This window comes from Callithrix jacchus, chromosome 22 (genome assembly GCF_049354715.1).
Source record: "Callithrix jacchus isolate 240 chromosome 22, calJac240_pri, whole genome shotgun sequence".
Taxonomy (NCBI): domain Eukaryota; kingdom Metazoa; phylum Chordata; class Mammalia; order Primates; family Cebidae; genus Callithrix; species Callithrix jacchus.
This window is the reverse complement of record NC_133523.1, coordinates 43594193-43618794: the sequence shown is the minus strand read 5'-3', so window position 1 is coordinate 43618794 and position 24602 is coordinate 43594193. Positions and strand designations below refer to the sequence as shown.

Genomic DNA, 24602 nt, shown 5'->3' with positions numbered 1-24602 from the left:
GAAACCCCGTCTCACTAAAAATACAAAAATTAGCCAGGTGTGGTTGTGGGTGCCTGTAATCCCAGCTACTTGGGAGGTTGAGGCAGGAGAATCGATTGAACCTGGGAGGCGGAGTTTGCAGTGAGCCAAGATCGTGCCACTGCACTGCAGCCTGGGCAACAGAGTGAGACTCTGCCTCAAAGACAAAAACAAGCAAACAAAAAAAAAAAACAGTGCAGGCAGATGGCCATTACTTTGGTGGGGTTAAAAAAAAAAAAAGCGGCCAGGCGGGGTGGCTCATGCCTGTAATCCCAGCACTTTGGGAGGCTGAGGTGGGCGGATCACGAGGTCAAGAGATCGAGACCATCCTGGTCAACATGGTGAAACCCCATCTCTACTAAAAATACAAAAATTAGCCGTGCGTGGTGGCGCACGCCTGTGGTCCCAGCTACTCGGGAGGCTGGGGTGGAAGAATTGCTTGAACCCAGGAGGCGGAGGTTGCAGTGAGCCCAGACTGTGCCATTGCACTCCAGCCTGGCGACAGAGCAAGACTCTGTTTCAAAAAAAAAATAAAAACAAAAAAAAGCAAGCTAAGGAACAAAGAAATTGACTCACTTCTATAAAAAATAAATAAACTATCAGTGTGTCCACAACCACACGCAAGCATGTAAATCGGAACGCAGAACTGGTGCATCAGCCTCTGGGAGGAAAGGGGTTTGCTCAGGGTGTGTGTTTGGGGTGGGAGAGGCAAGTGAGGTGTGACGGGGTGCTTCCTACTTCTGCTTTCTATTCCACAAATTTCAGTGCCCTTCCATTTCAGGAAAACTGTTCTAGTGTGTGTAACTCAATACACCTTAAAATATTTTTTAAAATATGGTGAGAAAATGTGTTTTGCATACCCTGAAACAAATATATTCTTCACACCCCATCTTAGCAGGTGTCTTTTTTCTCATAGTTCTTCTTTGCAGATGGTGGGTGGGTATTTTCTTTCACCCCTAACAGGTCTGCAACTATGAATATGTTGGTGTTTTAGCATTTCTGCGTCAACAATCACCGTTTTCCAATTGCGAATTTTCGAGAATCCCCAGTCTTGCCTCCAGCTGTAATTAGTGATTCAAAAGCAAATTGGTCAAAGAGAAAATGTTTCCAATAGGTCGCTCACTGAATAATAAGCATCCTGGACTCCAGTGACTCCTACAAGTTGGGAGGCTTTTTTTCTTGAGACAGTCTTACTCTGTCACCCAGGCCAGAGTGCAGCGGCACAGTCTTGCCTCACTGCAACTTCTACCTCTGGGGTTCAAGCGATTCTTGTGCCTCAGCCTCCCAAGTAGCTGGGATTACAGGTGCCCACAACCACAACTGACTAATTTTTGTATTTTTAGTAGAGAAGGGCTTTCACCATGTTGGCCAGGCTAATCTCAAACTCCTGGCCTCAAGCGATCTGCCCACCTCAGCCTCCCAAAGTGCTGGGATCACAGGTTTGAGGCCCAGCTTGGCATGCATTTCTAGAGGCAGTTTTGCCCACGTTTTACCTTCAGGGTGCATTTCAGCCACATGACAACAGTGGCTACTAGCAGTCCCATATCCAGGACTGAGCTGGCCACATCATGTTCTTTCTTATGATAACCCTCTGGGGTAGTCATTCTTTGACGTATGGGGAAAGGGACGCTCAGAGACATGCAGAGACCTGCCCGAGGCCAGGGTGCTAACCAGTGCAGAATCTCGGGATGAAACCTTGCTGTTCTAGGCTTTTCACTGTTTCCTGCCTTAGGAGAAAAACTTTCCCAAAAGGTTTGCTCTGTTGGTGCTAATGGGCACAGGAAGCTCTTAGGCCTTGCTGCCACCTGGCCTGTGAAACGGGGAGGTGAGTCCTGTGTGTCTAGATCTGGCCTTGCTCCTTGGGCACTCCTGTGATTAGCCCCCGACAGTCCCTCTGGTTCCTCTTATAGAGTGTTAAGGTCAAGAGGGGGCCACTGGCATGAGACAGCCAAGCTGGCGCCTGGAAACCTTTCCTCTGAACCCATTTGTTTCTTATCCAAACCCGCGTTTCCCTTGCCGGGGGACATGACTGCCCTGGTGGAAACAGCAGAGAGGCTGCTGCCTCCTGCTCCTCTCACCGGCTTTTGACAGAGTTGATCACTCCCTCCTCAAAAACACTCTCAGCTTCCAGAACGCCACACTTGCCTGGTTCTCCTCCTGTCTTCTGGCTCCCTGCCCAACCCTCACACGTGGGTCTTTCTCAGGGTTCTGTCCTTGTTCTCGAGTCTTCTCCTTCTTCCTTCCAGAGGTCGCAAAATGGCGGCCGGGCAGCCTCATGAGACCCACAGCAGGTTTTGTTTGGTCCTCGAAGTGTTTTTGTTTTTAATTTGAATGCCATGAGGCGGGGCAAGCACTCTCCAAGTTCGCCACAGTCCCCATCATTCCCTGTTGTCTTACACCCGTCCGCTTCACACATTTTCATCACCTGCCTGGTCCCTGAAGCCATCTGAGTTTTCAAAAAACCCCTGCTACACAGGCTGCCTGGGAAATCACCCACTGTCACGTCTTGTCTTCGCTGTCACCAGTGCCTCCTGCTCCACCACTCACACTCCTGAGGCTCGCCTAGAGCGCTTGCTCACACGACTCCCAGACCCCCGCCCTCCCCCGTTAGATCCAACAGTTCCAGGGCAGGGACCGGAAACTCACATGCCTCCAGGGGCCAGGCGGGTCACACAAATGAGTGAACTAGCCAGGTATAAGAAAAGTCGACGGCCAGAAATCTCATCAAATCGGACCTTTACTGAACTACGGTGAATGCATGGAACATAATACAAACATGGATGATACTGGAGTTTATATTTTTAAATTCAAAATTGAAAAAATACAAATTGAAAAATAGAAATATTTAACTATTAAAATTTTCTCTTTCGTAATTCTTTTTGCGCCTTTGAGTTGAAGCCAAAAGACTGGCGTCTTCCCTTCCGCACCAAGAGGTGCCAGGCCTTGGGGGGCATGGTGGGGACGGGCAGTTTAGAATTCGGGCTTGAATCCTTCAACTGAGAACGATGTTTGATTTGATTCAGGTTCGTAACGGAAAACCGCTGTTCCCCAGCGTGGGCTCTCCCCAACACTGGATATTCAGGACAACTACTGGAGATAGTTGTAGGGTCTCGCCATCTTCACAGATTGGTACTTAGGAACCAGCGCCATATTGCACTGTAGTTCAGTGACTACTATTTATGGTCTGCATTCACACAAGAGACATTTCCCAACAAAGGCAAACTGGACAGTGTCAGTTCCTTTTCACGAGTCTGGATTCCGAGAGCCTTTGGGGAAATTTGGTCTTTAACCACAGGATCCAGGTGAACACAGTCTGTGCCGCCTCCTTCCTTTCTGGAAGCCAACTGCAGCACAGGAAAGAGTAAAGGGCTTTTTCCTTGCGGTGGATTTCCCGTCTTTGCCAGGACTGAGCATATATGTCATACATTCAAGTGGCTGTTTGTGGATGTTTCCTCGCGGAGAACATATTCAGTGTTCAGAAGGGGCACCACCTTGACCAGAAGTCTCTGACTAACCTTCTCAGGGGAACCAACTGCAGCTTTCGCCTGATTTCAAATGGAACAAGTTGATTAACTTGAACAGTTCAGATTCCTTCTATAACCGGGTCACAGAGCTTCTGTGAAACCTCTCAGGTCAAGTCACCATCAACTCCCTCGTGAGGGACTGCAGCCCAGGAGCAGGAGTGTGGGTGGGGAGCATCAAGGTACATGCTGTTCAGTTTCTCAGAACAAGTCAGCTCCTGATGACTGATGCGACGACCTGACTTCCGCGTCCTTGCCAAATGCTGTCACCTTGGGTTGCGGTGTCCTGCCAAGTCCCCCTGTCGTGACAGCTGTCCGTAGTTGTGCTTAATTAAGAACTCTGGCCAGTCTCTGTGAAACTTTTCGTTTCTCTCAATATACAAAAAAAGACATTAGTCCTTTCCCAGTGTTGGGCCTGCCTTGGCACCATGTCACAGACTTCTTCGGTCACATCGAGATTCTTAACAGCACAAATAAATAAAGCTAACTGGGTGGTAATAGTTTATGAGCAGCGAAAGAAAAGGCCACAATCAACTGGATGCTTTCGAGCAACTGGACCTGCACATCCCCCAAGTCACCTCCAACTCACTGTGCAACGCAAGCGCCCATCAGACTTAAATAATGGTCTCAACAGTCACGTGTTTCCGCACAGGACACGTCATTCTGCTCCTTTATAAACTCGCCATCTGCTGCAGCTCTCAATGCCCAGGTCATTCTTGCCACGTGATTCCGGAACGGCATACCACGGCCGCACCACTTCTGTTGATTCACTTTTCAAAACGAACCCTACTGACACTTGAGTCCCTTTTTCAGCTCGTTGAGGATGGCGTCCCGAGTCTGTTCTGTGTACTGGTCGTAGCTCTTACTATGCTTTGATTCATAGTGGCGCTTCAGGTTGTATTCTTTCAACACAGTCACGTTTTGTTTGCATATTAAACACATAGGCATGCTCTTCACTTCCACAAAGAAATAGGCTCGCTCCCATTTTTCTCGGAACACGCGGCCCTCTCCTTCTCTCTTTCGTTTTGCCGCTTGTGATAGAGACATGGGTACAAGAAAGATTTCACTTTCCTCTGAATGCTACCACAGAACAACCACAGTGCAAGCCCCATGACAAAGGCAGTGACCCTCTGCCTCACAGGGGAGCCAAGAGGGAGTGGTGGGGACTGTGGCGAACCGGAGAGCACACGCCCCATGGAGAGGGGCAGCTCCAGCCCGTTGTTGCCAGGCAGAAGGGCGGGCCCAGGGGTGCCAATTCTTCTGACTTTTCAAAAGAAGCCAAGACAGCAGATTTTGTGTGTGTGCGTGTGTGAATTATCCTGATTTTTAAAACTAACTTGTAAGAAAAAAATGCCACATATGCTAACACAGGGAAGGCCAAACAAAACTCATCTGCACCATGGCCCACAGGCCACCAGATTGTAATCTCTCTCCTGGGGTGGGGCCCGTGAATCTGCATGTTAACCAGCATCCAAAATAATGTGGATGCTGGTGGTCCAGGCATGAACTGCGCTCTCAGCAACACTGGTCCAGAGTCTGACAACAGACAACTCACTCTCACCTCAGGAGAGCCCACCCTGCGCTCCAGGCTTGTCTGGATCTCCTGCCCTCAGGACGTCTCTGAGGACACCCTTCAGGTCCCTCACCTTGCCACATCCCAAACCTGTTCCCTGCTGGGTATTCCATCCTGCAGACGGCCCCACCATTCTTCCCGTCCACAGCCCTGAAAGGTCACTCTCTGATGTGGACCCAGAGACTGCCCTTCTCTCCACGTGTGATGTCTGCTTCTGTGGCTTGAACTGCCAAACATACACTGTCCTGTAAGGACATGTCCTGAGCTCCCAACATGGCACCTACCAACTGGATGTCCCTTGGACCACTTGCACTCACTACCAGCTCCTTCTCCCAGGAGGCTGACCACCTACCATCATGTAGGCCTGGCCCCGGGAGCCAACCTCTACCACCCAGCCTCACCCCTCCTGACCTCCTTCTGGCCTCATCACACTCCACAGCTGAGAGGGGTCTTTCTGACACCTAGAGCCAGCCAGGGCCGCCCCACTGCTCAAAGCCTCCTGGTGCTCCTGTGTCCCCAAGACAAACCATAGGCTGCTCAGTTTGGAATCTGAGCTCCACAAACTCCACACCTGCCCATCTCTCTACCTCCCTGCACACTCATGCTCCAGAAGCATCCATCAACTTGCTCCTCTCAACGTCCCAGGCTTTCTCCTGCCTTTGAGTATTCAAAGTTTCTGTTGTTCTCTGCACCCAGATCACCCCTCACCTCCTTCCCTCCCGGCTGCTTCTCTTTCAAGACTCTGAGGAGCTGGGGCTGGGTCAGACGCCTCTTCCAGGCTCCCATGTGCCCCTGCTGCCTCCACAAGCGCTTGTGTCCTAAGTGCTGCCTGCTCCTGCTTCTCCCCCAGACCAGGCTGCACCAGACTGCCTCTGACTCACCACCGAGGCCCCGGCGTCACCCACCCAGGGCCCCAGGGATGTCTGCTGAAGTGAGAACAAGGACAGAGATGCCTCCCCGGGGTTTCCTCCTGCCCAGTCCTGGGGGATGTCAGTGACGGGAGCCGGGGCGTGTGTTGAAAAGGAACTTTATTGGGTGCTGGGGATTCAGATGAGATCCATGAGGATGTCGTCCTCCATGACGCTGGGCTGCAGGCCCGGCTGGGGGACCGGGCCCCGGGAACCCCCGCTCATCAGTATCTGACCTGAGGGGCAGTGGGGAAGAGACTGCATCTTCCAGTAGGCCCTTGGGCCCAAGAGGGCCCAGAGGCGTTGTTTTCTAGGCAGCCCTTGGGGGACCCATCAGAGGTACCTTCTAACCCCATCTAGTTACAAATGTGCTGTTTCCCGTGAGCCTTTGGAGGCCCTTCTCCAAAATGACTTCTCTGGCCCTAAGACCACATTTCCCAGCAGTCCCAGGAGCACACACAGGAAGATCATGGGAAACGCTCTCAACCCACTAGGTCCTTGGACCCATGGGCTGTACCTTCCCGGAGCCCTCAGAGCCCCGACAACGACATAGGGGAATCCCTCGTTCTTGGATCCTATGTCTTCCCAGGAGCCCTTGGTCTCAGTGCTCTAGCCCAGGGGCTGCTGGGACACTCAGTCCAGACCTCTGCCCTCCCCGGGGTCCCCTTACCTGGCAGTGGAGCCCGCGGGGGAAGCTGTGCGGGCCAGGACTGGGCAGGTGGTGGATGCAGGAGTGGGGGCCCCAGCTGGGGCTGCCCCAGGCCCTGGTGTGGTGGGGGCAGCAGCGCAGGAGCCCCTGGTGGCTGGAGGTGATGGAGGGAGGCCTGGGGTGGGGGCACCCCAGTCTGGGGCTGGGAGAACACAGAGAATGGCTCAGAGGCTCCTGGTAGAGACTCCCCACCTCCCAACACAGACACTGCTCAAAGAACAAATCAGCTAGTGGTGAGGGGAGGTTTTTCTTCAAAGGTGGGGGATGGATGGAGAGGAGGCCATCTGCCTTCTGCCTAAAACCGTGGGCAGGTCTTCATTCACACCCACTGACCACAGTCAACCACCCTCCTCCCAGAAAATAGGACCAGAACTGCCAGGGCCAGGATCTGGAATTCCCGCCACCCTAACCCCACATCTCACCGGTGGTGGGTTGAGGAGAAGGCTCCGAAGCTGGGGATTGGCCCCAGGGTTCTGGGGCCGAAGGATGGGTCCAGGAGGGGGTGGGCCAGAAGCTGCTCCAGGAGGGCCTTGGGGGGCACCTGGCGGGGGCTGGGCAGTACTCTGGGGCTGGGGCTGCCCTGTGGTCCCAGAGGCCCCTACGGTACCCTGAGGCTGGGGCTGTGGTGGGCGGAGCTGGAGCTGCTGGGAAGAGACAGGGGTGAGGGAGAGGGGCAGGGCCTCACACCCCTCCTGCAGGCCCAGTGCACAGTCTCTGGGGCCTCCCCAACCCGAACCCACCAGCCCTGTCCTCACCAGATTCTGTGAGGGCCTTGCTTGGTCCTCCAGAATGGGCCCCAGCCCAGGGGGTGCCTGCTGTCCCCCCATCTGCATGGGGAGAGAGGGACAGGTCAGTAACTGAGGGTGGTGGCATCCTGAATCTAAGGTGGGAGGACCTGTGCCCTGAGGGGAACTCGTAAGGAGATGGGGACATTCTCTTTGGGGTTGAGTGGTCTGGGAGGGAAGCCATACGCTCCAGGTCCCCAGAAGGAAGCTCTTTGTTGGGGCTTTGATGTGGATGCTGACAAGGGAGAGAGACTACAAGAAAACCTGAGTGGAACTTAGCTTGGGGGGTGCCATGTCTTGGGAGAAGGGTGAGCATCTGAAGCCCTGGAGACCTCAGAGGGAGTGTGTGGGGCTTGGCCAACTGAGCGGCAGGGCCTGGGCAGGTGGGGGTCGGAGTGCTGAATTGGGGACTGTGACCACTCACTCCTCGCTGCTGCTGCTCCAGCTTCTGCTGCTGGACCTGCTTGTGGTTGGTGATGACCTGCCGGATGCCATTGACAAAGCCGCTCTGGTCGTAGGGGATGAGGCCCATGAAGATCTTCTTCTTGGACGAGTACAGGAGCATGAGCACGCGCACCTCACAGGGCGCCGTGTGGGGGAAGTGCACGCAGCCCGCCTGTGGGGACAAAAGCTCTTCAGAACCACTGTGCCCTCAAAGAGGCAGTCCTCACTCCCTCCCCGTTCCAGAAGGTTCTAGAGGCTACACAAGCAAGGGGAGGTGAGGTTTCTACTGTAGAAAGTTGGGGAGAACAGCTGTGCTTCCAGCTGCTCCAGAGACAGAAACAGGAGCTCAGGGCAAGCTGGGGTTCCTGCTGCCCACTAAGAGGGAGAGCGGAGAGAAAGCACTGGAACCCAGCTCTTCAACCTTCAGCCACCACCTGCACCTCATGGGCCCAGTTTCCTTGGCCATAAAATGCCAAGGTTGCCTCCTCAAAGGGCTGCTGAAGGTCACAGCCATGAGAGAGGGGCTTAGACGCACAGCGCGGCACCCACAGGCCTGTGATCAATGGTGGTGTCAGACCCAGGCTATCCAAGAGCTCCTCTGGGCTCAGCACAGGCCAGTGTGCCCCGTGGGCAGTGCTCCGCATCACAGGGTCGCTGTGACTATGGGATGTCTGATACACATAAAAGGCCCTGCCTGAGGCTCAGCCCACAGGAAGCACCCAGGAACCATCACTGGTCATCAGGCATGGAGCGTTCAGGGCAGGCACTCCTAAGGGAGGAGGCTGACCTTGGCCAAGTGAGTTCACTTCTCTGAGCCTTGGTTTCCTGCCTGAGACAGACCCTACCTAATCCATATCCACGTGTCCTCCTCCCTGCATTCCCAGTGCTGTCGGGGCTGCAACATGTCCCAGCCCCAAGACAGCCACGGATACCTGCTCCCAGCAGCCTCTCATCAACCAGAGGTGCTCAGAGGCCTAGGTCTGGCCTGGGAGGTGAAAGGAGACCTTCTCGGGAATCTGAGAGTTTCTGCTGTCCTGAAGAAAAGGAAATACACAGCCCCTTCCCGTCCTTCATGAAAGCATACAGGATGCCAGGAGCCACGGAGCTACCTTGTCACCATAGAGGAGAGATCAAGAGAACCACAGTGCCCTGGCCCTGATGTCACAGACCTATGAAACCAACCCCCAGAGCTGGCCCCCACTGGATGTCCTGTTCTGTGAAAAAAATAAATGCCTGACCTCTCAGAACCCAGCTACATAGTGTGGCCACGCGGTCAGGCCACGTGCAGACACTGGGGTGGTCGGTCCCAGTTGAGCACCAGCCGACAGCCAGTGCTGTGTAAGGAGCTGTTTGAACATCCAGCCCAGTTAAGCTTTCAGATGACTAGAGTCTCAGCTGCCATCTGATGGCAGCCCCACGAGAGTCCCCAAGCGAGATGGCCCACGGAGCCCAGGTGCCCCCAATTATGTTTGTTTGGAAACGGTGTTACTTGCAGCCAAAAGCACCCCTAACTCTCAGGAATGCCTTCTTCACAAGGTTCTGCAAGGATCTGTGAGGTGACCCCCTAAGGTCCTCCTTCCTGCAGGAGTGCCTGCTGCACTGAAGTAACTGATCTGCTCGGTACAAGCGAACTGTCTCCCAGAAAGCTACGCTAAGGCCAAGCACAGTGGCTCACATCTGTAATCCTAGCACTTTGGGAGGCTGAGGTGGGTGTATCACTTGAGGTCAGAAGTTCGAGACCAGCCTGGCCAACATGGCGAAACCCCATCTCTACTAAAAATACAAAAATTAGCCAGGCACAGTGGCACGAGCCTGTAATCCCAGCTACTCAGGAGGCTGAGGCAGAGAATCTCTTGAACTCAGGAAAGAGAAGCTGCAGTGAGCCAAGACTGCACAACTACACTCCAGCCTGGGCAACAAGAGTGAAACTCCATCTCAAAAACCACCCCAGAAAGCTGTGCTGTGGTTCCAATCCCCAGCACCTGTGAAGGTGACCTTACCCGGAAAGAGGATCTTTGCTGTAGTAAGATGAAGTCATTAGGGTGGGGCTTAATCCAAATGACTGATGTCCTATAAACAAAGGGACAGAGAGATACGGAGAAAACTCCACGTGGAGACACACACAGAGATGCGGAGAGAACTCCAGGTGGAGACACACACAGAGATGCGGAGACAACTCCATGTGGAGACACACACAGAGATGTGGAAAGAACTCCACGTGGAGACACACACAGAGATGTGGAAAGAACTCCACGTGGAGACACACACAGAGATGCGGAGAATTCCAGGTGGAGACACACAGAGATGCGGAGAGAATTCCAGGTGGAGATGCGGAGAGAACTCCACCTGGAGATGCACACAGAGAGAAGACCCTGGAGCGATGGCACCTGAAGCCCGGGGTTACTGGCCCGAAAAGGCACGAAGAGGCCTCCCCTCGAGACTCTAGAGAGCACGGCCCTGCCGACACCCTGACCTTGGGCTTCTGGCCTCCAGAATTGGGACAGAACACACTTCCGCTGTTTGAAGCCCCTCCGCTTGTGGTAATGTATTACCGCAGCCACAGGAAACGAATGCACCCCATAAACCCAGGCCAGAATTGACAGCTTCCTCCTAACTGCTCCTGTCACAGCCAGGTCACTTTTTTTTTTTTTTTTTTTGCAGACAGAATCTCGTTCTGTCGCCCAGGCTGGAGTGCAGTGGCACGATCTCGGCAAACTGCAACCACCGCCTCCTGGGGTCAAGTGATTCTCCTGCCTCAGCCTCCTGAGTAGCTGAGACTACAGGCGCACCACCATGCCATGCCAGGTTAATTTTTGTACTTTAAGTAGAGACAGGGGTTTTACCATTTTGGTCAGGCTGGTCTCGACCTGCCTATCTGTAACCTCGTGATCTGCTCCCAAAGTGCTGGGATTACAGGCGTGAGCCACTGCACCTGGATGTATTTTTTTTTTTTTTTTTGAGACTGAGTCTTGCTGTCACCAGGCTGGAGTGTAGTGGTGCGATCTTGGCTCACTGCAACCTCTGCCTCTAGAGTAGCTGCGACTACAGGCATGCACCACCATGCCCAGATAATCTTTGTATTTTTAGTAGAGATGGGGTCTCACCACGTTGGCCAGGATGGTCTTGAACTCCTGACCTCGTGACCCACCCGCCTCAGCCTCCCAAAGTGCTGGGATTACAGGTATAAGCCACCAGGCCTGGCCCCTGGTGACATATTTAATGTCCCTCAATCTGATGCATATGATGACTGTAATAAAAGTTAAGGCTCTCAAAGCAAGACAAGAAACCCAAGCACATCAAGTCCACCCAACCATCAAAAACCACTTCCGTGGGCCCAGGCACCCTGGGGATTCCTGTCGAAGGTCAGCAGAAAGCAGGACAAGAGTCAATGCCCCTCCGGCCCCCATGCCCTGGACTCACAAAGCCGTTGCCCATGATGCGGTAGAGGCCTTTGAGAGACTCCAGGTCCTTGTTGGTGAAATGGAACTGGACCATCCTTGAGTTCCGGAACAAAGGGCCCAGGGTGGTCTGTGGAGACACAGAAGTCGGCTGGCACGTTTGTGTGGGGAAGTGAGGAAGGAGGCACGAGGCGTGGGGAAGGAACTAGGGAAGAGACTGCAAGGCTGGCCCCTACCGCCACTCACCAGCAGCTGCTGGGGGATGAGTTGCATGATCAGCTTCTGGGGCCACTGCTCGGTCTTCCTGTGGGGCGATGCCAGGAGAGGTGTGAGGAGGGGGCCAGCCCCAGCCCTACTGCACCCCACCCCTGACAGTCACCTACAGGTTCTCGCCATGATTCACGTAGACCTGGCAGGGCAGTGACCGTGTCAGCTTGGTGTTGGCATCCACAGAGGCAGGTTTGGGTTTCTGCGGGGCAGAAAGAGCATGTCACAGTGAAAAGGGCCATGAGCCTCAGTCCTCCTTAGCCCTCATGTCCTACCCTGGTAGCCCCAAAACTCAGTATGTTCCTCAGGTGAAGTCTCAAGCGCCCTAGGCCCCTCATCTGGATCACCAAGCCTTCAACTCCTCAAATATTAGGGCTACTCATCCAGCCCTAAACCCCACAATGCACTGCTCCCCAGATGCCAGCCCCCAGCCCTTCTCAGGGCCCCAAATCCTAGGCTCTTCTGGGTTCTTTGCATGAGGACCCTCCTCAGTACAAGTCCAACCACCTGAAGGGGCTCCTGGCCTGGTCCCAAGTCCCAGGAGTCCAGCCCAATGAATGCCACCAAAGCCAGTACTACAAATCCCACACATCTGGCCCCATGCATCCTATGTGCTCCACCCTGCAGCCCCAGGAGTTCCGAGTGCCCAGTGGACCCTTAGGCCTCTCACCTCCTGCCACTCGAGGACCCCACTCCAGGCCAGAAGCTTATTGGAGACTGACTGCTGCCCACCGAGGGCTGGGGCTCCCAGCTGGGCTGGGGAAGGGCCACTCACCCCTCCTGGGGCCACGGTGCCTGCCTGCCAGAGGGGAGGAAGGAGGGCCATGAGGATGGGGAAAGAGGGAGCCTCTGGGGGCCATCTGTGAGGGTAAACCAGGAAGAAGAAAAGGCCCCTTCTTCTGTACCTAATCCCCAAATAGCACTTGGCCAGCCCAAGGACCCCAAATGCCTGCACGCTGCAAGATTCGAGGAGTCGTAAGCCCCATGATGCCCTGGACTCCCGGACCCAGGAATTCCTTGGGTTTCTCAGAACAGTTCTCGCCCACCTGGAGCCATGAGCCTCACATTCTGTCCCCAGACCCACTCAGCTCAGTCATCTGCAGCACACGTACCACGAGCCCCCAAGGCCCCAGGACCACCAGACCCACATCTCCTTGGAAGGCAAATGACTCAACCTCTAACTGTCCTAGCTGTGGGCAGCAGGAGGAAGGAGCCAGGGCAGGAGGCGTGCAGGCACCTACCATGGATGGTGCCCCGGGTTGTGCTGTGGGAGCCAGGCCCGAGCCAGGGGCCACGGTGGAGACCAGGCTGGGCTGGGAAGCAGGTGGCGGCTTGGGGGCGCCAGGGGGTCCTGGGGGTAGTGGGGGAGCTGGGGCCTGGCTGAAGGGGGGACCCACTCCAGGAGCGGTTTGTTGGAGAGGGGTGATGGGCGAGACTGTGGGAGAGAGCAAGGGAAGAAGTGGGGAACAGGTGTGTGGACAGAGGCCTGCCTGGCCCCTGCCCGCCCTGCGTCCTTGCCCCGGGACTCACAGCGAGGGCCCAGCCCAGCCTTCTGGTTCTTGGCAGCCTCCACTGCATTCTGGGCGGCCACCTGAGCTGCACTCAGGTTCCCAGGAACCTGTGGGTAGAAGGGAAGGGGCTGGTGAGGACCACGGCCCCCAGTCCTGGTGTCCCATGAGGCCACACTACCCACAGCCCCACAAGGCGCAGCCGCCCAACTGGGGTAGCTCCCGACTCCCATCACCCTGTAGGCAAGCTTCCATGGTCCCAGGACTCCCACCCTCCCAGGGTCCCAAGGGGACTCCCAGCATCCCACAAGCTCCAACATCCAGCTAGATCTCTCCCCAGCGGCATGGCTCCTCCAAGTCCCCAGAAGCATGTCCCTTCCTGAAAACATCCATACCTGGTACTGCGGGGGTACAGGGGGAAGAGGCTGCTGGGGGGCTGCTGAGAGAGTGGCACCCGAGGGTGCGGCAGGAGGCAGGGGGACTGGCTGCTTTGGCTGGAGGGGGCCTGGGGCCGAGCCACCCCCAACTGAGAGCAGGAGGGATGGCCAACCCCAGAGAGAAGGGGTTCAGGTGGAGAGAGAGGAGAGAAATCCAAAATCCAAGTCAGAGGGTGGTGGGTAAACACCTGGATCCCCCATCCCCAACAGCGCCCAAGCCTCACCAGGCAGCACGAGGCCCCGAACCAGCACCATGTGCCTCGGGTCCTGGCTCACATCTGTCGGAGGCTGCAGTGGCTCCAGCAAGGCCGGGGGAGCTGCCTTCTCAAACAGAAGCCGAAGGGCCGGCAGCTTCCGGGGAGACACGATGGAGAAGTGGATCCCCCGCTGCAGGAGAGGGGCCCAGCAGTCATGTCGGGGGCTCCCTCCATAGGGATGTCGGGGCCAGCCCCCAAGCTACCACGGCTGCAGTGTGGCTAGACGGCACCAGCCCTACAACCACAATCCCTGCTGGGCTTTGAGGCAGGAGACTCTGAAACTGGGTATCACCTGCCCCAGGAGACTTGGTTCTGGTTTTGTCAGTAAGACTAAGCGGGCTGGGCATGATGACTCACATCTGTAATCCCAGGACTTTGTGAGACCAAGTCAGGTAGATCATGGGAGGCCGAGAGTTTGAGAAAAGACTGGCCAATATGGTGAAACCCTGTCTCTGCTAAAAAATACAAAAATTAACAGGGCATGGTGGCGGGTGTCTATAATCCCAGCTATTTGGGAAGCTGAGACATGAGCATTGCTTGAACCAGGCAGGCAGAGGCTGAAGTGAGCCAAGATCACGCCACTGCACTCCAGCCTGGGTAACAGAGCCAGACTCTGTAAAAAAAGAGCTGGGCGTGGTAGCTCACGCCTGTAATCCTAGCACTTTGGGAGACTGAGGTGGGCGGATCACGAGGTCAAGAGATCGATACCATCCTGGCCAACATGGTAAAACCCCATCTGTACTAAAAATACAAAAATTAGCCAGGCATGGTGGCACATGCCTGTGGTCCCAGGTACTCAGGAGGCTGAGGCAGAAGAATCACTTCAACCCAGGAGACAGAGGTTGCAGTGAGCCGAGACTGTGCCACTGCACCCCAGCCTGGTGACAGAGCAAGACTCCATCTCAAAAAAAAAAAAAAAGCAACCAAAGCTGGCCACCAGTCTGTGACTACCCTGTGACCAAGTCCAGGCCCTCAGTGTCTCCTCCCTCACACCCAAGAGTCCAGGCTCCCAGTGCCTCCTCCCTCAGACCCAGGAGTCTAGGCCCTCAGTGCCTCCTCCCTCAGACCCTGGAGTCCTCACCTCCCCAATCTGCTGCACGAGATTCTCAGTTGTGCATCCAGAGTACGTGGTGCTCTCGACAGCAGGCAACAGGTACGGGGGCGAGTTGCAGATCAGGAGGCAGACCCTGTGTGTCTGGCCACTACCAGGAATGAAAGAAGACATGGAGGCGGCAGCGACAGGCGCCCTGAGAAGGTTCCCAGACCCAGCGCCAGCGGAGGCGCATATATTCTACCTCACATGGAATCAGAAGCAATGCCCCTACTTTACAAATAAAAACACGGAGGCCCTGAGAGCTTCTGGGATGTTGAGATGTGCTCTATGTCACCCAGCAGGCAAGGCAGCAGGAGCAACGCCCAGAGTTGGCACAGCTTCTTGATGGGGACGCTGAGACTGGGCACTGCCCAGGCCTCCCCCAAGGACACACCTACAGTCTCCTGGCTGAGCCTGCTCAGGGACACAAGGCCCACACCTATAGGATGAGGCCTGGAGGTGGAGCCACTTGACAGGCAAAGTGGTTCCGAGCCAGGCAGAGAGAGACTGACCCGACGGGGAAGAAGGGCACTCACATCTGCTCGCGCATCTTCTTGAAGTCATCGAACAGCTGCAAGGCTGTGCTGAGTCCTTCCGCGATGAGGCTGCAGCTCTCGCCACCCCCGCCCATGAACCTGCAAGGGCAGAGCAGTCAGCCCCCAGGGTTGCCATCGTCCCCACCCCTCGGCCATGCTTGAAGAGCCTACTCCCATGCTGTCCCTGACCCTATCCGTACCTGATCCCTGGTGCTACCACAGCACCAGTCCCAGACAGGACAAGGGACATTTGTCTTAATTACGAGACCTGGGAGGGATGGGAAAGGGCTGGGGAGTGCGAGCCTGGGATCCTGTGCTGACTCCAACACTGGGGTGAATGACTCCCTGCCCAGACTCCCGCTGTCCCCTCCTCTGGACTGTCTGCTCCAAATCAGCCCTGGCCCCACTTCACCTTCCCGGCCAAAGACAGGGGCCTCCTCTGTCCTCCCAGTCTTATGAGTGGAAATGTGTCCCCTCTCAAAAAGACAGGTTGAGGAGAGGTCCCTTTTTTTTTTTGAGATGGAGGCGCTCTCTGTCACACAGGCTGGAGTGCAATGGTTCGATCTCAGCTCACCACAACCTCTGCCCCCTGGGTTCAAGTAATTCTTCTGCCTCAGCCTCCAGAATAGCTAGGACTACAGATGTGCACTACCAGCCTGGCTAATTTTTGTATTCTTAGTAGAGACGGGGTTTCACGGAAAGATCTTTACACAGGTAATCACATTAAATTGGGGGCCCTAATCCACTATAGCTAGTATCTCTGTGAAAAAGGAGAAATGTGGGTGCAGACACACACACAGAGGGAAGACACAGCAACACAGAGAGCCACAAGGGAGGCCACGGGAGGATGGGTGATGCAGCCTCAGTCAGGAACATCTGGGCCCACCAGGCAGCGGGAGTAGTAGGGCTGTGCCCTGTAGGCTTCAGAGACAGCCTGGTCCTACCACCTGGAGTTCGGACTTCCAGCCTCCAGAACGCTGAGACATCCATTTCCATTCTTCTGGCCAGTTTCTCATACTTTGCTACAGAAGCATGGGAAACTAACACACATTTCTCCTAACTTAACACTCGTTTCTCCTCCGCCTGATCTGCACTCATGTCACAGCATCCGTCCCACAGTGTGTGGCCCAGGATGGCCTCTCCCAAGGGCAGCTGTGGTTACCACCAGTCTTCCGGCCACGTGGTCAGGAGGCTGACCTTTGCTGCTACAGGGGACGTGTGGAGACTGAGTGCCCCCCTGGGGGTCTGGAGGGCCCTGTACCCCTGAAGTGTGGTCTCTGCTCCCACCATCCCCGACTCAAGGCAGAATGGGGTCTGAGTCCTCTCTCACCCCCAGGCTTTCCCACCACAGTGGGCACGCGGGTGGCCTCAGGAAATGTGTGCTAAGTTAACAAAGGCTGGAACCAACCCAGGCCCTCACCGGGCACTTGAGGCCTCTGAGGCCTGCACCCCGCCCACCTCTCTGGCTCTACCCCGTGCCTACAGGTCCTCTCCACTGAGCAAGCCCAGACATCCAGGTCTCACATGTGCTGGAGAACACCCAAACTGGCCCGGACGGAATCCAGCTGAGCTACGACACCCACCCAGGTGTGCTCTTCTCTAGGAACCTTCCCCACGTGCCACCTAATTTTAGGGCCTGCCCTTGGTCACATCATAGATCGCCCGATACTGCAGCTGTCAAGCTTCTCTTCACACCCGGTGCAGCCCTCCGTGAGAGACACTACGGCGTCCGAGCCCCAGGTCACACAAGGCTGAGAAACGGTCTGAGTCCTCAGGGCACCAGTGGCCTGGCAGGGCCCACGCTGTGGCGCTCTCTGCTTCCCGCCTGAGTTCTCACACTGCTTTCTTTCTGGTCCCACTTGGCCTGGCCAATGAGCACACGGAGCCCAGGGCCTTCTTCCTGCTCTCAGGGCACTCAGCCGCTGCTCCCAACCCACCACACACTCCCCAGCCCTCCTCTTCCTCGCCATCCACACAGCCTTTGCACACAGCAGCTTCCACTGTGGGCAGAGCTGGGATGAACCAACTCCGGACCCAGCCTTTTTGCTACAGATGAAATTAAGTCAAGGTTTTCCTGGGCCTTTCTGAGACTTGAGCCAAAAGCACCCTGGCTGGGGATGGGAAAATATAGGGAGCAAAGGATTCATGCATATGGGGTGTCCCTTTGGGGTGATAAAAACACTTTGTAAGTGGCTAGGTACGATGGCTCATGCTTGTAATCCCAGCACTTTGGGAGGCTGAGGCAGGCAGATCACTTGAGGTCAGCAGTTCGAGATCAGCCTAAAAACACAAAAATTAGCCAGACGTGGTGGTAGGGGCCGATTATCCCAGCTACTTGAGAGACTGAGGCAGAAGAATGGCTTGAACCTCAGGGGTGGAGGTTGTAGTGAGCAGAAATCACACCTCTGCACTCCAGCCTGGGAGACAGAGACTCTGTCTCAAAAAAAAAAAATGCTTATGAGGAGAAGTTTGCTAGATTAACCAGTTTGAGACCCTAAGACTTGCTTTTTTCTTATTGAGCACTAAGCATAAATCATCTGCTACAAGCTCAAAGAGCGACATGTAATAAATATTTTGACAAAAAAATGTGAAAAACTGGACAGGTATAGTGGCTTACGCCTGAAAGCCCAGCACTTTGGGAAGCTGAGGCGGGCGGATCATGAGGTCAGGAGTTCAAGACCAGCCTGGTCAACATACTGAAACCCCTTCTCTACTAAAAATACAAAAAATTAGCTAGGCTGGTGGCAGGCGCCTGTAATCCCAGCTGCTCAGGAGGCTGAGGCAGGAGAATTGCCTGAACCCAGGAGGTGGAGGTTGCAGTGAGCCGAGATTATGCCACTGCACTCCAGCTCCGGCGACAGTGTGAGACTTCGTCTCAGGAAAAAAAAAAGAAATGTGAAAAACTTGAAAATAGGGAGCACTATGGCTACTTGCAAAATATGGCTAAAATATCAAGTTTATGATGTATGTAAATTCCAAACAAACCCCTTGAAACAGCAGACACAAAATAAAAATAAAAGCCCCCTAGGGATGGGTGGGCTCCCAAGTCCTCTAACCGACTGGAATTTGTTCTACCCAGTATCATTCCCTGGGGTCTTCGCTGCCCACTTTCATGGGCTAACAGGTGCCTGTAGGCCCTAGGAGATGCTGGTCAAAACGCGTGCATGTTAACAGCATCCGGCCGTGACTGGGGGCTTCCTGCACGCGGCCTGTCACCCAGGCAAAGACTAGCTCCATGAGGGCCGGGACCTCGCCCTTCTCATGCCACTCACTCCTTCGTGCCCATGACAGTTTGTTGCACAAATGTCTGTTGAATGAACGCGTGAACATATGAATGAAAAAATGAGTTGTCATAGCGTTACGGGGAAGACACTGGGTCCCTTTTCCTTCTACCTCTTTTTTTTTCCAGACCGGGTCTCGCTCTCTCAGGCAGGCAGGCAGGACCGCAGTGGCGCGATCTCAGCTCACCGCAACCTCCGCCTCCTAGTTTCAGGTGATCCTCCAAGCCCCAGCCGGAAGCAACTGGCAGAAGCACCCAGGGACCTGGACATTCAGCTTCCAGAGGTGTGGGGCTCTGACAAGGCACGAGGGCAGAGGAAGAAGCATCTGGCGCCGGGCGCGGTGGCTCACGCCTGTAATCCCAGCACTTTGGGAGGCTGAGGCGGGTGGATCACGAGGTCAAAAGATCGAGACCATCCTGGTCAACATGGTGAAACCCCGTCTCTACTAAAAATACAAAAAAAATTAGCTGGGCATGGTGGCACGTGCCTGTAATCCCAGCTACTCAGGAGGCTGAGGCAGGAGAACTGCCTGAACCCAAGAGGTGAAGGTTGCAGTGAGCCGAGATCGCGCCATTGCACTCCAGCCTGGGTAACAAGAGCGATACTCTGTCTCGGAAAAAAAAAAAAAAAGCATCTGGCTGCTAGAATCAGGATTTCCCAGTGTGTAAGACACCTGAGCTGGGGTCTGGGAGGCTCTGCAGGGGTCTTCCAGAGTAGTTAGTATAAAGTGGAGTCTGGACATTCATTCCACAGAATTCACCCTAGGCCTCCTGTGTGCCAGGCCCCATGCTGGCTGCCGGGGACTTGAGTAGCATCAGACTGGGACCTGGGCCTCAAGGAATCTCCATTGAACATCACTCACATCTCACCACAGTCTCTCCCAGTGGTTCTCCACTGGGGTGCACCTTGCCCCCACTTCCCAGAGGATACTTTATAACTCCTGGAGACGGTTTTGCTTGCCACACCTTCAGGAGAGGGGCTGCCAGCATCTGGTGAGTAGAGGCCAGGGATGCTGCTAAACGTCCTATAATACCAAGGACGGCCCCACTGCAGGGAATTCCCGCATCCACGGCATCACCAGGCCCGGGGATAAGAAGCCCTGCTCTGTGTTACCTACGAATTTCAGCTACCACAAAGGGCAAGCTTCCGTGTCCCCCTTCCCTCTAAGTCCTACACCCACCGCTTGCACACACATCCTGGAGCAAAGCGGATGCCCAACCAACACCTGCCGCAGGGCAGGACGGAGGCAGCGGCAGCCACCCACAGGGTGATTTAAGGAACCCGGACTGCAGACCAGGCCCTACGCGAAACACAGGACGCAGCTCAACTTCTGTGATCCTTCTAACAACATGGAGCTGCACACTACCGTTATCCATTTCCAAACCAGGAAACTGAGGCACAAAATCCCAGCAAACACATAGCACTTAATGCACAGTGAGTAACAGTGATCAAGGACTTTAATTCCCCGTGAGGCTGTGGCACCCAGCCCCCAAGACAGCCCCCAAGACAGCGCCCAGTGATCGCACCTCTTGCTCTTCATACTCTGTGAACGGGACAACCTTACACTGCACACCAAAAGCAACATGGCAGAAGTGGGCTGGGCATGGCAGCTCATGCCTGTAATCCCAGCACTACAGCATTTACGGAGGTCAAGGCAGGGGGATCGCTTGAGGCCAGGAGTTCAAGACCAGTCTGGGCAACAAAGCAAGACCTCACCTCTACAAAAATTAAAAGAAATGAGCCAGGCCGGGCACAGTGGCTCACGCCTATAATCCCAGCACTTTGGGAGGCCGAGGCGGGTGGATCACGAGGTCAAGAGACTGAGGCCATCCTGGTCAACAAGGTGAAACCCCGTCTCTACTGAAAATACAAAAATTAGCTGGGCATGGTGGCACACACCTGTAATCCCAGCTACTCAGGAGGCCGAGGCAGGAGAACTGCTTGAACTCAGGAGGCAGAGGCTGCCATGAGCTGAGATCGCGCCATTGCCCTCCAGCCTGGGTAACAAGTCTCAAAAAAAAAAAAAGAATGTGGCAGAAATGATGTTGTGTAACTTCCAAGACTTAATTACAAAAAGTCTAGTGGGGCCTCTGGGTGAGGTGGCTCAGGTCTGTAATCCAGCATTTAGGGATGCTGAAGTGGAGGATCGCTTGAGCCCAGAAATTCAAAACAGCCTGGGCAACATTGCAGGACCTGGTCTCTACAAAAAAAATTTTGTTTTGAGATGGTCTTGCTGAGTCACCCAAGCTGGGGCACAGTGGCAGGATCTCTCTTGCCTCCCGGGTTCAAGCGATTCTCCTGCCTCAGCTTCCCACGTCGCTGGGATTACAGGCACCCACCACCATGCCCAGTTAATTTTTTTGTATTTTTAGTAGAGACGGGGTTTCAAAATATTGTCCAGGCTGGTCTTGAACTCCTGACCTCAGGCGTTCTGCCCACCTTGGCTTCTCAAAGTGCTGGTATTACAGGCATGAGCCAACACACCTGGCCACTACAAAAAAAATTTTTTTTTAATTAGACAGGTATATGGCCAGGCACGATAGCTCATGCCTGTAATCCCAGTGCTTTTGAGAGGCCAAGGCAGGTGGATCACCTGAGGTCACGAGTTCAAGACCAGCCTGGCCAACAAGGTAAAACCCCGTCCCTACTAAAAATACAAAAAATTAGGCAGGCGTGGTGGCAGGTGCCTGTAATCCCAGCTACTCGGGAGGCTGAGGCAGGAGAATCACTTGAACCCAGGAATCAGAGGTTGTGGTGAGCCAAGACTGTGCCACGGCACTCCAGGCTGGGCAACAGAGCAAGACTCCATCTCAAAAAAAAAAAATTAGCCAGGTGTACTGGCACGTGTCTATAGTCCCTGCTACTCCAGCTACTCAGGAAGTTGAGGCGTGAGTATCACTTGAGCTTGAGCCCAGGAGGTCGAGGCTGCAGTGAGTCGTGACTGAGCCACTGGACTCCAGCCTGGGTGACAGAGTGAGACCCTTCCTCAAAAACAGAAGAGCCCTGGGGGCTTCCTCTTTGCGCTCTCTATTGGCTCACTCAATCTGAGGAATGGCTGTAGCCATGTTACAACAGTCAAGCTCCGTGCAGAGGTCTCGCGGTCAACAGCCACCGTCAGCCACCCTGGGAGGGGCCTCCCCACCACCAGTCAAACCCTTGGATGGCTGCAACCCTGCCGACCTCTTGACACCCTCAAGAGGTGCCTTGTGACACCCTCAGCCGAACCATTCAGCTAAGTCACTCTTGTGTCCCTGACTCAGAAACTGCGTTAGATAATGGACGCTTGCAGTATGAAGCTGTTAGGTTTGGCGGTGACCTGTATGCAGCTAAGAGTAAGTACTAAAACACAAGTACTACCCGCATCCTGCTTCAGAGGCGAGAGGCTAGGCACAGTGGGGACAGGGCTCCTGGGTCTGAGAGTTAGTTCGGTGCTGGAAGAGCCAGGATTTGACCCCAGGCTGCCTGACTCCAGAGTCTGCAACATCAACTATCAAAATCTGATCCGATGCCAGGCATGGTGGCTCCCGCCTGTAATCCCAGCACTTTGGGAGGCTGAGGCAGGCAGATCACGTGAGGTCAGAAGCTTCAGACCAGCCTGGCCAACAGGACGAAACCCTGTCTCTACCAAAAGTAAAATTAAAAAAAAAAGTAGGTGTGCATAGTGATGGGTGCCTGTAATCCCAGCTATTTGGGAGGCTGAGGCAGGAGAATTTCTTGAACCTGGGAGGTACAGGTTGCAGTGAGCTGAGACTGGGCCACCACACTCCAGCCTAGGTGACAGAGCAAGACTCTGTCTCAAAAAAAAAAAAAAAAAACAATCCGACCCAAGCCACAGAGGGATGTATCCTGGCTCTGACCCATCCCTCTGCACTGAGGCTACAATGTACCCATCTGGAAGAGGAGAACAAGGGCAGATGGAAAAAGAGAGGACAGAAAGGGGACAATCACACATTCAGTACAAGGTGGCTGCTGGAGCTCAGTCAGGCCTCCCTGAACGGGAAGTTTTTCATGCTTCTAAACCGGATGGCAACATTGCTGAGCACACAGAACCCACCACAGAAGTGACTCTTGACAAAAACACAATGACCCTCACAGCCCTTTCAATCGCCTAATGTAAAGGGATGGTTCTTGAAGCTTAAACCCAAACCACCTCTCATTCACAGTCCCTCACAGGGTCCCCCAACCCAGCCCAAGTGGAGAAAAAGCTCACTTAATGCCATCCAGCCAGGTGACAAACTCATAGGCGCTGCTGGTGGGAGCGTGACACTGTACGTAGGACTCAGGAGCGCAGTCCACCGTGTTGAACACCACGAGGCTGTACTGGGTCCCCCCATACTGGGAGGTGGGGACAGAGGAACTTTTAATCTGGGACCTCAATTCCCTTTTCCCTCAGAGAAGGAATCAGGGCTCCCAGCTTCCTGTTCTTCCAGAATCAGGAACTCCTCAGCTTCCTCCTTCCTCAGACCCAGAAGTCCAGGCCCAGCCCCTCCTCCCTCACATACAGGGGTCAAGTCCCAGCCCCTCCGCCTTCAGACCCAAGAATCCAAACCCCCAGTCCCTCCTCCCTCAGATCCAGAAATACAGGTCCCCAGCCACTCCTCTCTCAAATTCCGGAGTCCAGGCCCAGCTCCTCCCCACTCAGACCCAGGAGTCCAGACCCCCCGACCTCCTCCTCCCTCAGACCCCGAAGTCCAGACCCCAACCTCCTCCTCCCTTAGACCAGGAGTCCAGGCCCCCAGCCCCTCCTCACTCGGACTCGGGAGTCTGGACCGCAGCACCTCCACCCTCAGACCCAGGGGTACCGGCCCAAGTGCTTCTACCCTCAGACCCAAAAGTCCAGGCCCCTAGCCCCTCCTCCCTCAGACCCAGGAGTCCAGACCCTGACCTCCTCCTCCCTCAGACCCGGGAGTCCAGGCCCCCAGTACCTCCTCCCTCACACCCGGGAGTCCAGACCCCGACCTCCTCCCTCAGACCCGGGAATCCAGGCCCCCAGCCCCTCCTCCCTCACACCCGGGAATCCAGGCCCCCAGCCCCTCCTCCCTCAGACCCAGGAGTCCCAAGACTCACGTCACCCCCGAAGTCCGTCTCAGCAGGAGGACCACCATTAAAATACCTGTGAGGGTCGGAGGTGAAAGGTCGGAGTCAGGCCAGAAGCTGTGGGAAACTCTAGTGGGAGGGCGGGGTTCGAGTCGCGGAAACGGCACTCACTCGATGGCCGGGAGCAGGTAGTGCTTGCGGAGCCCTTCGAAGTAGGGTCCCAGGTTGGCCGTACCCTCAATCACAAACACCACGTCGGCCACGAGGCCCCCGGCGCGGGCCGGGCCCTCGGACCCGGGGACCATACCCCGCGCGGAGGCCGCCACCGCCACTGCCGCCGCAGCCGACACCGCGGAATGAGGGGAAATGCGCCTGCGCTGCGCGCGCACCCGCGCCGGGCGGTTGAGGGCTGCTGGGAACGCACGGGCGGCCATATTTGTGCGGGGCACAGGTTGAGGCTTCGATCTAGCTCCATCCTCCTTCGCCCTAACCCGTGGAAGACTCAGCAAGGACATAGTTAGCCCTTTTGGGGGGCCTGATGGGTTAGACAAAATCATTGTCAGGATTGTCAAGAACGAAATAAGTTGAAGGCGGCACAGTCGGCTGCCATCTTTGAGCGGGGCGTCTGGGCCCGCCTATTAGCTCAATGGGAGGGGCAGGAGACCTGGTTGCTATGCAACACTAACGCTGCCCTTGTTTTCGTTTTCCTTTATCCTTTCCCCCCCCCCCCCCCCCCACGAGACGGACTCTCACTCTGTCGCCCACCCTGGAGGGGAACGGCGCGATCTCGGCTTACTACAAGCTCCGCCTCAGCCTCAGCCTCCCCAGGA

The 24602-nt window shown here is 55.2% G+C and overlaps 1 protein-coding gene across 25 annotated transcripts; it reads right to left on the bottom strand.

Moving 5' to 3' along the window:
• Positions 1–2737: 2737 nt before the first annotated feature.
• Positions 2738–24130, bottom strand: MED25 (mediator complex subunit 25). Of its 25 annotated transcripts, none has more exons than XM_017967435.4 (18): positions 23944–24130; positions 23803–23848; positions 22946–23070; positions 15455–15553; positions 14907–15027; positions 13793–13955; positions 13527–13657; positions 13154–13241; positions 12865–13058; positions 12294–12422; positions 11740–11825; positions 11603–11660; positions 11379–11486; positions 7939–8130; positions 7485–7556; positions 7152–7373; positions 6691–6871; positions 2738–4570 (listed from the first exon to the last, which is right to left on the bottom strand). In XM_017967435.4, the coding sequence occupies exons 1-18, from the start codon at positions 24075–24077 to the stop codon at positions 4326–4328; spliced, it is 2394 nt and encodes a 797-aa protein (XP_017822924.4). In that variant the 5' UTR covers positions 24078–24130; the 3' UTR covers positions 2738–4325. The 25 variants fall into 25 exon arrangements, with proteins under 25 accessions (XP_017822924.4, XP_017822925.4, XP_078215581.1 ...); XM_017967436.4 differs by having other exon boundaries at positions 7152–7370; XM_008988423.4 differs by lacking the exon at positions 2738–4570 and adding an exon at positions 6124–6256.
• Positions 24131–24602: the final 472 nt, after the last annotated feature.

Bases quoted from the DNA above. Each gene is read 5' to 3' on its own strand.
- MED25 (XM_017967435.4), bottom strand. From the start codon at position 24,077: ATGGTCCCCGGGTCCGAGGGCCCGGCCCGCGCCGGGGGCCTCGTGGCC. The intron at 13,242-13,526 runs GTATGGATGTTT...TTCTACCCACAG, and splicing joins CTGTACCCCCGCAGTACCAG to GTTCCTGGGAACCTGAGTGC. The intron at 4,571-6,690 runs GTAAGGGGACCC...CTCTATCACAAG, and splicing joins CCCGCGGGCTCCACTGCCAG to CGGCAAAACGAAAGAGAGAA.